The sequence below is a fragment of the Aquarana catesbeiana genome, linkage group LG01, assembly GCF_042186555.1.
Source record: "Aquarana catesbeiana isolate 2022-GZ linkage group LG01, ASM4218655v1, whole genome shotgun sequence".
Lineage (NCBI taxonomy): Eukaryota > Metazoa > Chordata > Amphibia > Anura > Ranidae > Aquarana > Aquarana catesbeiana.
The window spans coordinates 891,855,849-891,871,143 of record NC_133324.1 but is presented as its reverse complement, the minus strand read 5'-3'; the positions used below and the strand labels follow the sequence as shown (position 1 = coordinate 891,871,143).

Below are 15,295 nucleotides of genomic sequence, written 5' to 3'. Positions count from 1 at the left end.
GGAGGGGGAGATAAAGAGCAGCAGGATCACCCAGGTTTTTTGCAAAATATAGGAAACGAATCCCATAGTGACTGAGTGAATATGAACACCATGTAATACAGCATTTTTTGATAGTTTTTTTATGATTTGGGTTTAATGACACCTTAATACATTGATTGCTTGGGGTAACTTTCTTTTTTGGATTCTGTCCAGCTGGAGATTTTCAATGTACATAAACCAGATTTCCAACTGCAGTTTCTGTCTGACTCAGTGATTGATCAACTGTCCTCCTCCTTTTTACCTGCCACCTAGAAAGGAGAACCAGGGAAAGCCATTTCACAGAACAAGTATAGAAAGTAGAACCAGGGAAAGACATTTCACAGAACAAGTATAGAAAGTAGAACCAGGGAAAGACATCTCACAGAACTATTATAGAAAGGAGGGCCAGGGAAGGACATCTCTCAGAACAAGCATAGAAAGGAGGACCAGGGAAGGACATCCCACAGAACAAATATAGAAAGGAGGACCAGGGAAGGACATCCCACAGAACAAATAATGAAAGGAGGACCAGGGAAGGACATCTCACAGAACTAGTATAGAAAGGAGGGCCAGAGAAGGACATCTCACAGAACAAGCATAGAAAGGAGGACCAGGGAAGGACATCTCACAGAACAAGCATACAAAAGGTGGACCAGGGAAGGACATGCCACAGAACAAATATATAAAGGAGGACCAGGGAAGGACATCCCACAGAACAAATATATAAAGGAGGACCAGGGAAGCACATCCCACAGAACAAATATAGAAAGGAGGGCCAGGGAAGGACATCTCACAGAACAAGTATAGAAAGGAGAACCAGGGAAAGACATCTCACAGAACAAGTATAGAAAGGAGAACCAAGGAAAGACATCTCACAGAACAAGTATAGAAAGGAGGGCCAGGGAAGGACATCTCACAGAACAAATATAGAAAGGAGGGCCAGGGAAGGACATCTCACAGAACAAATATAGAAAGGAGGGCCAGGGAAGGACATCCCACAGAACAAATATAGAAAGGAGGACCAGGGAAGGACATCCCACAGAACAAATATAGAAAGAAGGACCAGGGAAGGACATCCCACAGAACAAATATAAAAAGGAGAACCAGGGAAAGACATTTCACAGGACAAGTATAGAAAGGAGGACCAGGGAAGGACATCTCACAGAACAAGTATAGAAAGGAGGGCCAAACAAGGACATCTCACAGAACAAGCATAGAAAGGAGGACCAGGGAAGGACATCCCACAGAACAAATATATAAAGGAGGACCAGGGAAGGACATCCCACAGAACAAATATAGAAAGGAGGGCCAGGGAAGGACATCTCACAGAACAAGTATAGAAAGGAGAACCAGGGAAAGACATCTCATAGAACAAGTATAGAAAGGAGAACCAAGAAAAGACATCTCACAGAACAAGTATAGAAAGGAGGGCCAGGGAAGGACATCTCACAGAACAAATATAGAAAGGAGGACCAGGGAAGGACATCCCGCAGAACAAATATAGAAAGGAGGACCAGGGAAGGACATCCCACAGAACAAATATAGAAAGGAGGACCAGGGAAGGACATCCCACAGAACAAATATAGAAAGGAGGACCAGGGAAGGACATCCCACAGAACAAATATAGAAAGGAGGACCAGGGAAGGACATCCCACAGAACAAATATAGAAAGGAGGACCAGGGAAGGACATCCCACAGAACAAATATAAAAAAAGGAGAACCAGGGAAAGACATTTCACAGGACAAGTATAGAAAGGAGGGCCAGGGAAGGACAGAACAGAACAAGTATATTTTACTAGCGCTATGATTATTTGATTATTTGAAGCTTGTAAAGGATATGTGTCAGTCATAGGACTCATGGTTGCTTGGTCTACCAAGCCTACATGGTGGACTTTTTGCTGAAATAGGGGCCATCATAATAAAAAATTTTAAAAAATTAACATTTTGCCCTGAAGAACGTTACCCAAGTAGGCTGATTTTAACACAGTGGACTGACAATTTCCCTATATCTGAGCACTACTTATTACTGTCTGTGTCCCCGTTATGGAGAGTCAAGGGTTGGTACTAGAAAAGGGGCACTAGTGTTACTGATGCCCACCTATCACTTCTGAGCACCTAGTCCAGAAAGGGTAGATAATAATATTCAGCCAAAAACCCGTTGGCATTAATTTGCATTTCCTCGTTTTTTATACACCGCTCTCCTTGGCAGTTAGTTCCACCTCTTCCATTAAGGAAAGTTCAAAGTCAGAAGAACAACATTGTTTTCACACACTGGGCCTGAATTACAAAAAAAATATCCAGTAAAATGAGATGAGGTCAAGTGTATGGAATTAAAAAGTGCAACATTGTTAATTCACATACATTTGTTTGACTATACTGACCACTGCAAAAGAATCTACTGGGTAAAAAAACAGGCTGAAAATTCTGAACAATTCCCTATGGTCGTCTGCTGATTCAGCAGTAATAAATACAGACATTGAGGAGATCAACCCAACATGCTCTGAAAGTTTTGAGTGAAACACTGACTTCGATTTTGAACCTATTTATTAAACTTTTGAAAGAGAAACATGTCATAGTCATATTGCAGACCTTTATAAGCAAATGCAATGTTATTGTGTCACTGAACCCAACTGAAAAAGTTCTTTCTTTCCATAGCCGAAGCTCAATCTTGGATCACACAAACAATGCTACATGATAAAGTAGAGGTGAGAACAACCGTTACAATGCGAAAATATTCAGCCTGTGTGGTACCCGTGGTACAAATATTTTCTTACAACTGGAATGCATTGTAGTCTGTTTGGCATGTAGGTGGCCTAGACTGTCAACCCTTCCATTTCTTCCCTCTTCCCTGGTCCTTCTCTCATTCTTTTACTGACTGTTTTCTTCTTCCTTACCCTTTAATTCCCACTGCCTGACTACTATCCATATTGAGATCTTGTTTCTTGGGCCACTGCCTATTTGCAGCTTCTTTGTATCACCGTCTTGCACGTTGTAGTTTAAACCAAAGCTGGACTATACCTTTACATGTACAACGTATGTACAACGTAATCATTTCAGTACCTTTTTGATTTTTGTACGATTCTACATCTTGTTATTGCAAAAATCAATACAAATTTATTGAACCATAAAAAAAAAAAAAAAAAATTCAACACTTTTGACTGCAGTCATCTTCGTACCTCCAATAGAAGCGTTGGACAGCACATCCTGAAACTAGCTGTTCTGCTCCAACCCCTGTTATGAGGGTGACTACTTTGGTCTACATCAGTGGTCTCCAAACTGCAGCTCGAGGGCTGGATGTGGCCCTTTGCTTTTCTTTATCTGGCCCTTGGGGCACTATTCAACCAACTAACACCAATGATGGAGCACCATTCCCCCTACTGACACCATCAATGAGGCACTATTCTTCTCATTGATATCAACAATGGAGCACTATTCCTCCTATTAAAACCAATGATGGGACACTAATGTTGGGTCATTTTCTACTTACACTGACCACTGGTAGGTTAATTGTCTCCTGCCTAAAATGGCCCTACTCTGTGGGGTTGATTTACTAATATTGGAGAATGCACAATCTGGTGCAGCTCTGCATAGAAACCAATCAGCTTCCAGGTTTTATTGCCAAAGCTTAAAGTATAACTAAAGGCAAAACTTTTTTTGAGTTTTGGATAGAGTGGAAAGGGATTAGAACACCTGTCGGTTTTTATTACTGTCTGTGCCCCCGTTATTGAGATTCACACTCTCTATGTGTCCTGTTTACTATTATTATTGAAAGTGGAAGTAAAAGAAAATCCCAAATTTTGGGTTGTCCCCAGAAAAGTAAAAGAGGGGAAATTGCTCCAATGGGGACACTAGTCCTGGTGACCTGGGGGTACCCAAGAAATTCCCTTAATTTGCAGGGATTTCCTCTCACTTCCTGTTTGCTTATGGGACAGGAAGTGAAGGGAAATCTCCGCAATGGGACAGAGATGGCAAAAAAAAAAAAAAAAAAATCTGACAGGAGTTACAACCCTCCCTTACTCTATCCAAAATGAAAAAAAAAATTGTTTAAACCATAGTTCTACTCTAATTGAACAAGCTAAAGTTAGAAGCTGATTGGCTACCATGCACAGCTGCACCAGATTCTGAGTGCTCCAGTTTTAGTAAATCTCCTCCCCTCCATTGCATATAAATTGGGTATATATAAAACATTCTACATACTGGTACCAAGTCCAGCCAATTGGGAAGGTTGAGAAAAGACCTGGCCAAGAAAATGTCTATGAATAAAGGCTTTCAATTGTAGCAGATGTGGAGAGCCCAGAAACCTGGCCCAGAGAAGCACTGAGGGGGAGATTTGCTAAAACTGGAATACTCAGAATCTGGTGCAGCTGTGCATAGTAACCAATCAGCTTCTAACTTCAGCTTGTTCAATTAAGCTTTGAAAATAAAACTTGGAAGCTGATTGGTTACTATACACAGCTGCCCCAGATTTTGCACTCTCCAGTTTTAGTAAATTCCTCAATGAGAGTCACTTGCATCTAAATGAATATAAACGTACACCTGTTCTGTACATTGGCATGGCACCAGATAAAGTGATGTGCCCTCTGATATTAAGAATATATACCTGTATACTCCAGCTCCACGTATAGAAAAGCAATATACCACCACCCTTAGAATTCTATCTCACATCAACAAGCACTAGTCACACAAAAAGGCTTTGTATTATAAAGGCAGCACAAGTAAAGGTTGCAAACAATAATAGCCATATAACTGAATGTCGAACTGTCATCACTTTAATCAGGAATCGCCGTATTATGAGCAGAAAAGTACTTCAGTCAGACAACACCAATGCAAAACTAACAGATATTTTATATATAATATATATATATATATATATATATATATATATATACTGTATGTATAATATATATATATATATATATATATATATATATATATATATATATATATATATATATATATATATATATATATATATATACTGTATGTATAATATATATATATATATATATATATATATATATATATATATATATATATATATATACACACATACATACACACACGTGCTGTATATACACACTGTATATATACATATAAATATATATACACGCACACTGTATAACTGTATATACACACTATATGTGTATATATATATATATATATATATATATATATATATATATATATATATATATATATTATCTATATATATATATATATATATATATATATAGATATTATATATATATTTATTTATATCTATTTTAAGAGTGCAGCCCACATCTAGCATATTGTAAAGAGTAAAGAAAGAAAGAGAGAAAGAAAAAAAAAAACAGTCTCCCTGCAGTAAAAGTCTTTGTTAGGCCGTGTTTTTCTTTCTTTTCTGGGTTTGGCAGGAACATTGTTATCCCAATACCACTGCATACAAAAAAAAAATAATGAGAAAAAAAAACACTCCTAATGGCTTTTTAAAACAAAAAGCAAAATCTTACTAAAGTTCGGATTTACCAAATGTAACTGGATTGTGACCGCAGCAATGCAACTTGACATGAAAAAAAAAAAAAAAATATGATAGGATCACAATTCCTTAGCAGCTTAGAAAAACACTGCAGGCTTATTCGGCCAATATCAGCGAGTTGTGACGTGGATTTAATTAAAGACATTGTGACGGTAGATTGTCGTAGCATTACAGCACGCAGGTCTGAATTCTGTCCATCGCTTTCTCAAATGAATGTAGATTATTAAGGAGCCGTGTAGAGCTATGTGTGTGCGTAATGGTGCTTATTTTGGTAGCTTTAGGTAGGTGCGTTGTCATGCGTAAACATGCGTTTCATTTGTGCATCCGCATGCTTTACTAACATGTGTGGACACATTTGGAGTGGATAGAGTTAACGACCAATAACCAAGGTTTGTTAATATCCATTGCAATGGATATTAACAATCAAAATGAATGTAAAGGCTCATTCACATGGGCACAGAGGAAGGCATACAGTATGTTTATGCACCCAGGAGTGACAGGTGTTCTGTACAGCCGCTGCCAGCCGTCTGTTAAAATCAATGAAGGGAGCGGCCCTTTCCCCACATCCAAGCAATATCCGTACATGGTCCTGGACCATCCTCCTTCTGCGCACAGGACCGCATCTCCTTCCCTACTTGTATGTAAATGCTCGGATGTGCAGTAAGATCTGTACAGACACTGCGATTGTCAGCCTGTCAATGATTTTTGCCAGTTTGCTGGATTCAAGAAGATCTGTGCAGACGCTGCACCTGTCAGCCTGTCATTGATATTTAACAGTCTGCTGGATGCAGAAATGAGGTACAGATGCTGCATCTGTAAAGCCTAGTACACACGACCCGAATGTCAGGACGACATCAACCGGTTCAATAAAAATCGTTTGACATTCGTCCTGTGTGTATGGCAACCGGTCCAACCTGCTTCTGTCAGCCAACCGACTCCCGATCAGCGCTCTCAGCCAATGACTGAGAGCGCTGATCAGAGTGTTCTGGCGGGGGGGCCTTCCCCCTGTCAGAACACAATAGAAAAGCAGGGAGATCACTGTACTAACATCCGATTGTTAGTATAGCGGCTCCGACCGTCCGTTTTTTTTTTTTTTAAGTCTGTCATTGATTTTTAACAGTCTGCTGGATGCAGGAAGATCAGTACAGATGCTGCATCTGTCAGCCTGTCATTGATTTTTACTAGTTTGCTGGTTGTGGGAAGATCTGTGCAGATGCTGTGACTGTCAGCATGTCATTGATTTTAACAGTTTGCTGGTTGTGGTAAGATCTATGTAAGTGCTGTGTTTGTCAGCTGTCATTGTTTTTTTAAGTCTGCCGGTTTGCTGAAGATCTATACAGACGCTGCATCTGTCAGCCAGTCATTGACTTTTAACAGTCTGCTGGTTGCGGGAAGATCCATACAGACACTGCGTTTGTCACACTTTCAATAACTTTTAACAGTCTGCTGGATTTGCTGAAGATCTGTACAGACGCTGCGTCTATCAACCTGTCATTGATTTCTAACAGTCTGCTGGTCGCAGCTACACAGGACACCTGTGTCTTTTGGAAGCATAAACACCTGTACAGAACGCACTGAAATGTGGCGCTGAAATGGGAACAGACACATGAGGTTGATTTACTAAGACTGGAGAGTTTAAAATCTGGTGCAGCTCTGCATAGAAACCAATCAACTTCCATAATTTTTGTCAAAGCTTAATTGAACAAGCTGAAGTTAGAAGCTGATTGGCTGCCATGCTGATCTCCACCAGATTTTGCACTCTCCAGTTTTACCCTCAATCACACTGAATGCGGGTTTGAAATCATGCCAGTTCAGCTGAAGTCGCACAATTTCAAACATGCATTTCATTGCGTCTTCGGGGGCGATTTGAAAGACATCTGTGCTGGTTCATGCACAGATGTCTATTGAAACCCCCCCCTCCCAAAGTCGCCAAAAGCAGGAACTACTTTTGGAAATCGGTGCGGTGCCGCAAAGTCCAAGCCTCACCGATCGGGACAGTGTCGTTGCTGGCAATAGACTGCGATTTGACATGTGGACGGGGGGCTTAGTAAATCAACCCCAAAGAGACGCTCATTAGAAGTCTGTCTCACAGTTGTGTGAAAAATACTTAAAAATGCAGCACAATTTACTCCAACATGGAAGACGCATTATTTATCTTCACTTTCCTTATCACAGATATGGCGTTATTATCTCTATGAATCTGTGTCATGCAGCAAAAGTGTCGCAAATAAGAACAACATGTATTTGTTGCAGGCATTGGTACTAATCATGTAAATGTTGCATGGCTCCCATGAATTTGCTGCAAGGCTTCTGACCACATCCACACTGCCAGACATGGGTGACAACAACCTTACTGCATCACCCCTTTATTTTTATTATGGAAACTTAGACACATGCGCTTTAGGGTGTTGCAACTCATGCGTAGAACTGCGTTTTTAAAAATTTTTTATCATGCATCAATATGTGATTGTTTTGCGCTTCAACATGTGTTATTGGCGCACGCCGACATGCATTTTTCCCTTTTGGGATTTGAAGTGGATCAACTTAACAGCTGTCGAATGACACATGCGTTAAAATGCAACAATGTAACACGTGTACAGGATACCAAAAGAGATGTTTTCACCCAAATTGACAGCCAAATTGATTTACATGTTTGCAAAGTAAAAAAAAAAAAAAACGCACCATCCAAAAGACATGTCAACAAAGAAACAAACAGCAGAAAGGGTTAACCAAACAGCAAAGACCAATAATAAACACGCAAACAGGAAGGACGATTTGCATGTTGCAATCCACATGCGCTTAGCCCAGTCTTCTAATTTAGGTAGCTGTACATAAGGCATGTAAGGGGAATGTGGAACAAGTTATCTGTATGAGATCAGTTAGGAGAGGACAGCAAAGATTGTGTACAAGTACAGGAGGTGGGGGGGGGGGGGGGCTGCTGGAATTGTATGGGTGTGATCCAGTGCAGGAAGCAAGCGTGTATGTGTGTAAATAGAGAGCAGGAATGCATTCTGCCTGTATGTGTGAGAGCGAGCAACAGGGGAGAGTAGAGCAGGACTTGCATGCATGGTGTACGCGTGGCAGTGTTTATATGAGATCAAAACAGAGCCAAGCCCAGGCAGGGAAAAATGGCGACGGCCCCCAGCACCTCCCCCCATGGATTGCACAGGATCTCTCAGTTGTCAGGGGGGCTGCAGGGGAAGGGGGGGCTGGGGGGTTCTCTAGTTACCTGTTATTCTGCGATTTTCTATTTAGTGAGGCTGCTTTGGTTTTCTTCAAGGAGTAATCACTGTCAAAAGGTAAAACGGATGCATAGCCATGTTCTGCTTCTGCAAAACAAAAAAATGAAAGAAGAGGGAATCTGTTTATTATGATAAGGAGAGAAGTATAAAATACACCAGCCATGAGTTTACATCTCACATGATCCCACCCCCCCCCCCACCTGAACTGACAGAGAGGGGTGATGTCACTCCTTCTGATTGACAGCTGAGCAAAACAAAACACAGGCATGTGACACCAACCCCCAATGTGTGCAAATATGACAATCTCATCATACACCAGACAATGCGCATCCCCGTATTACAATGCGGCACGGGCCGAGCACATGTCTCCACACATGTTACTGCACATACTTCATGCTTGATCAGCTGTGTTTACCGAAGAGCTCGGAATGTGCAAATGTATCGACTTACAGCGTGCCATGTGTACCAATGTGCAATGCAAACATCTTCCATCCTGCCCGGCCCACACAACTACAACACACATGCAGGTTATCTGATGTTTACGTGCAATGTCAGGACATGTCTCAGGGTTATTTCTGACATGTCCACACACATGTGGATCACAAAGCAGGATTCCTATGTAACATAACGTGTAACATAACATGTAGCATAACATAACATAACATAACACAACACAACATGTAACAAAACATAACACAATATAACATGTAACATAACATAACATAACATGTAACATAACAAAACATAACATAACATAACACAACACAACATGTAACAAAACATAACACAATATAACATGTAACATAACATAACATAACATGATAACATAACACAACATAACATGCAACATAACATAACATGTAACATAACACAACATAACATGTAACATAACACAACATGTAACATAACTTAACATAACATGTAACATAAGTTATCTTCCAAGAAAAAAAAAAAAGTGACAGTATTTTGCGGATTTGAAAATGATGGTCACATGGCTGCAACTATAGATCCTCATAAATGCATTACATCATTGTGAACTGAGTCTAGGAAGTGCTGTGTACACAGTGCAATAAAGCCTGATGTTTGCAGACAGATCTAGATCTGTGTTTTGCAATAAGAAAGTATAATAAAGCTGGATCTTTAAAAATCCTGGATCACTGGTTTCCAGAAGCAACGTGCAATAAAGTCTAGGTCTATTGAGATCATTCCGGATCAGGGATCTGCAAAAGCGCAAGAAATAACAACTGATACAGATCGGGGGGGGGTTCAGTAGAAAAGTGCAATCACATTGGATCTTTAAAGATACATGGGGGGGGGGGTTGCAATAGGAAAGTATAAATAAGCTGGCTCTTCAAAGGTCATTCTGCAAAATCAAAATGTAATAAAGCTGGATCTTTAACAATAGATTTGAGGTTTGCAATAGGAAAGTGATTTTGCAGACCCTGATCTAGAAATATCTCTCTTATTCAGGCTTTATTGCACTTCACTATTGCACCCCCCCCCCCCCCCCCCCCCCCCCCCCAGATCTAGATCTTTTGTTAAAAATAAGGCTTCATTACACTTTGATTTTGCAGACCCAGATCTAGAATTATCTCTATAGAACGGACTTTAATGCAAATTATAATTAAGCTACATCTTTAACAAAAGCTCTATATCTGGGGGTTCGCAATAGTAAAGTGCAATCAATAAAGGCAGATCCTTGGAGAGAATTCTAGATCTGAGGGTTGCATTGGGAAAGTGCAATCAATCTGGATTTTAAGCATAATTCTAAATCTGGGGGGTTGCACTTGGAAAATGCAATAAAGCTAGATATTTAAGGGGTATTTCTGGATCTGGGGTTTGCATTGAGAAAATGCAAACAACCCGGACTGTTAAGGCTAATACTGGATCTGGGGTTTGCATTGAGAAAGTGCAATAAAGCTGGATCTTTAAGGCTAATTCTAAATCTGAGGTTTGCTTTGGGAAAATGCAATGAAGGTGAATCCTTAAGGATATTTCTGAATCTGGGGTTTGCATTGAGAAAGTGCAGTAAAGCCGGATTGTTAAGGCTAATACTGGATCTGGGGTCTGCATTATGAACGTGCAATAAAGCCAGATCTTTGGGTATAATTTTAGATCTGGGGTTTGCATTGGGATCTTTATTGCAAGATATAATAATGCTGTATCTTTACCAAAAAGATCTGGGGTTTGCAATAGTAAAGTGCTATAAGGCCCGATCTTTGGAGATAATGCTAAATCTGGGGTTTGCATTGGGAAAGTGCAATAAAGCTAGACCTTTAAGGATAATTCTAAATCTGGGGTTTGCATTGAGAAAGTGCAATAAAGCTAGACCTTTAAGGATAATTCTAAATCTGGGGTTTGCATTGGGAAAGTGCATTGAAGCCAGATCATTAAGGATAAAACTGGACCTGGGGTTTGCATTATGAACGTGCAATAAAGCCAGACCTTTAGGTATAATTCTGGATCTGGTGCTTGCATTGGGAAAGTGCAATAAACCTGGATTGTTATGGCTAATACTGGATCTAGAGTTTGCATTGGGAAAGTGCAATGAAGCTATATCATTAAGGCTTATACTGCATGTAGGGTTTGCATTGGGAAAGTGCAATAAAGACGCATTTTTTTTAAAGACAATTATGGATCTGGGGTTTGCAAGAGAAAAGTGCAATGAAACCTGGTCTTTAAAAGATCTAAATCAGGGGTTTGCACAAGGAAAGTGCAATAAAGCCAGGTCTATAGAGATAATTCTAGATCGGGGGGTTGCACAAGGCAAAGGAGGTGCATGCAATGAGAAAAGGAAGGCGCTGTGTGTGTATCTATGACACAGGTCAGTAGAAGGACCCCCTGGAGGGTGTGGGGGGCTGGTGCATCGTTTTTGCAGCACATACATAGTGCACAGTCCTGTATAGGGGAGCCCCTGAGGGGGTGCATAGTGCACAGTCCTGTATAGGGGAGCCCCCGAGGGGGTGCATAGTTTTGCAGCACATGTATAGTGCACAGTCCTGTATGGGGGAGCCCCTGAGAGGGTGCATGGTTTTGCAGCACATGCATAATGCACAGTCCTGTATAGGGGAGCCCCTGAAGGGGTGCATAGTCCTGTATGGGGAAGCCCCTGAGGGGGTGCATAGTTTTGCAGCACATGTATAGTGCACAGTCCTGTATAGGGGAGCCCCTGAAGGGGTGCATACTGTACAGTCCTGTATAGGGGAGCCCCTGAAGGGGTGCATAGTGCACAGTCCTGTATAGGGGAGCCCCTGAAGGGGTGCATACTGTACAGTCCTGTATAGGGGAGCCCCTGAGGGGGTGCATAGTGCACAGTCCTGTATAGGGGAGCCCCTGAAGGGGTGCATAGTGTACAGTCCTGTATAGGGGAGCCCCTGAGAGGGTGCATACTGTACAGTCCTGTATAGGGGAGCCCCTGAAGGGGTGCATACTGTACAGTCCTGTATAGGGGAGCCCCTGAGGGGGTGCATAGTGCACAGTCCTGTATAGGGGAGCCCCTGAAGGGGTGCATAGTGTACAGTCCTGTATAGGGGAGCCCCTGAGAGGGTGCATAGTGTACAGTCCTGTATAGGGGAGCCCCTGAAGGGGTGCATAGTGTACAGTCCTGTATAGGGGAGCCCCTGAGAGGGTGCATAGTGTACAGTCCAGTATAGGGGAGCCCCTGAGGGGTGCATAGTGTACAGTCCTGTATAGGGGAGCCCCTGAAGGGGTGCATAGTGTACAGTCCTGTATAGGGGAGCCCCTGAGAGGGTGCATAGTGTACAGTCCTGTATAGGGGAGCCCCTGAAGGGGTGCATAGTGTACAGTCCTGTATAGAGGAGCCCCTGAAGGGGTGCATAGTGTACAGTCCTGTATAGGGGAGCCCCTGAAGGGGTGCATAGTGTACAGTCCTGTATAGGGGAGCCCCTGAAGGGGTGCATAGTGTACAGTCCTGTATAGGGGAGCCCCTGAAGGGGTGCATAGTGTACAGTCCTGTATAGAGGAGCCCCTGAAGGGGTGCATAGTGTACAGTCCTGTATAGGGGAGCCCCTGAAGGGGTGCATAGTGCACAGTCCTGTATAGGGGAGCCCCTGAAGGGGTGCATAGTTTTGCAGCACATGTATAGTGCACAGTCCTGAAGACAGACACCCATCTAGTAGAAGTGAGTGGAGGATGACTTTGCAGTGTCACCATCACAGACCCCCCTCCACTCATCTACCATCCAAACAACCCCCCCCCCCCCCTCCAGAAAAGACAAGCACCCCCCAGCCACTGACAAATCAAATACCTCGGTCTCTTCTCTCCAAATATTCAGCTGCCTCCAGAAGAATTAACAGAGAGTTCAACTCCATGGTTGAGTGTATATAAATAGATGTATATATATAATATATATATAAATGTAAAACTAGATTATCTCTACTGATAAAAATAAAAACTCTTCCGGCTGGGGAAAAAAAGGGAAAAAAAATGAAAACAAGACGAAGTGGGACGAACTACAAGGAGTTCAGACGCTTTTTAGGGACTTCTTAGTCCATCTAAACGGCAGCACAGCTCCGATTGACACAGGGAGTGACGGGCGTGCGTCGGGGCCAATGGCAGAACGAAGGCGTCGGGGAGGCGTGGTTTTCGCTTTCTCCTTAGCCAATGGCAGGGTCGAGCGTGACGCCAGGAGGGGGCGGCACGCCGAAAAAGGGGGAGGGGATTCCGAGAGAATGTTGACAGATCCCAATCAACTACTGAGAAGGGATGGTAACGATTGAGATGCCGAAGCTTAGCAACAGCGTGCGGAGCCACGCCCTCTCGGAGGGCGATTGGAGGGATTTATGCATGTTAAGTAGGCGCTGGGCGCCGATTGGTCATGTAAAGTGCCCGTGACAGTGGGGATGCTAGCTGAGACAGCGGCCAATAGGCGACGTTGAACTTGACGTTGCTGTGAGGAAGAGAAAAGTTGAAAAGAAGAGGAAAAAAAAAAAACCTAGGGGACACGGCCGGTTAGGGAGTGTGAGGAAATAGCTGGCCCTGGAGAAAAACGTACAATAGATCTATATCTGTCGGGGTTTGCAATAAGAAAGTGCAATAAAGCTGGATCATTATAATTCTATAGCTGGGGTTTGCAAAAAAAAAAAAAAGTGCAATAAAGCTAGACCCTTAACAATAGATCTAGATCTGGGGGGTTTGCAATAAAAAGAAAAGTGCAATAAAGCCAAACCCTTAATGGAAGATCTAGATCTGGGGGTTTGCAATAGGAAAGTGCAATAAAGTTGGGCCATTATAATTCTATAGCTGGGGTTTGCAAAAAAAAAAGTGCAATAAAGCTAGACCCTTAACAATAGATCTAGATCTGGGGGGGTTTGCAATAAGAAAGTGCAATAAAGTTGGGTCATTATAATTCTATAGCTGGGGTTTGCAAAAAAAAAAAAAAAAAAGTGCAATAAAGCCAGACCCTTAACGATAGATCTAGATGGGGGGGTTTGCAAAAGAAAAGTGCAATGAAGCCAGACCCTTAACAATAGATTTAGATCTGGGGGGTTTGCAATAGGAAAGTGCAATAAAGCTGGATCATTATAATTCTATAGCTGGGGTTTGCAAAAAAAAAAAAAAGTGCAATAAAGCCAGACCCTTAACGATAGATCTAGAGGGGGGGGGGTTGCAATAGAAAAGTGCAATAAAGTTGGGTCATTATAATTCTATATCTGGGGTTTGCAAAAGAAAAGTGCAATAAAGCCAGGCCCTTAACAATAGATCTAGATACGGGGGGTTTGCAATAGGAAAGTACAATAAAGCTGGATCATTATAATTCTATAGCTGGGGTTTGCAAAAAAAGTGCAATAAAGCCAGACCTTCAACAATAGATCCAGGTCAGGGGTTTGCAATATTGAATTATCTCTGTTATTCAGGCTTTATTGCACTTTACTATTGCAAACCCCCAAATCTAGATCTTTTGTTAAAGATAAGGCTTCATTACACTTTAAGTTTGAAGACCCCGATCTGGAATAATTTCTATAGCAGACATCCCAACCTGCAAAAACTAATTTCAGGGTATGCGCCCGCATAACCCCCCCCCCCCCCACACACACACACACACACACACACACACACTTTTTCAATATTTTTTCACAGTGCTTCTGGGGTGGGGGGGGGGGGTATGTGGCAGTGGATGGTGTCAGTAGTTTATTTTTATGTATTTATTTTTTTACAATTTAATTTGTTTTTATTTTTTTTTCACAATTATTTTTGGGGGGAGGGGGTTGGGGCAGTGGACAGTATTGGTAGGGCAGTGGGGAGTGGAGTCAGTAGCTTTTTATTTTATATTTTTTTTACACTTTAATTTTTTAAAATTTCTTTACAGTTCATTTTGTTTATATTTCTTGGGGGGGGGGGGGCTTTGGTGAGATATTAGGGGTCTAAACAGACCCCTGACACATACCTCCCAACATTTTGAGATGGGAATGAGGGACACCTACTAGCAAATGCATGTAGGCATAGGGCACACCCCTTGCCACACCCCCTTAAAGAGAATTAACCAAAAAAAAAGGTT

At 41.9% G+C, this 15,295-nt stretch overlaps 1 protein-coding gene across 2 annotated transcripts in view; it reads right to left on the bottom strand.

The window, feature by feature from the left end:
• MXD4 (MAX dimerization protein 4) overlaps positions 1-13,350 on the bottom strand; it is a 157,148-nt gene extending 143,798 nt beyond the window's left edge. For both annotated transcript variants that reach the window (XR_012237788.1, XM_073610913.1), the window contains exons 1-2: positions 13,046-13,350; positions 8,766-8,865 (exon numbers count right to left, since the gene is read on the bottom strand). Coding sequence is in view for 1 of the 2 variants with exons in the window: in XM_073610913.1 (XP_073467014.1) it covers positions 8,766-8,865; positions 13,046-13,109 (164 nt within the window). In the remaining variant the exon portion in view is untranslated. The remainder of the gene's footprint in view (positions 1-8,765; positions 8,866-13,045) is intronic.
• Positions 13,351-15,295: the final 1,945 nt, after the last annotated feature.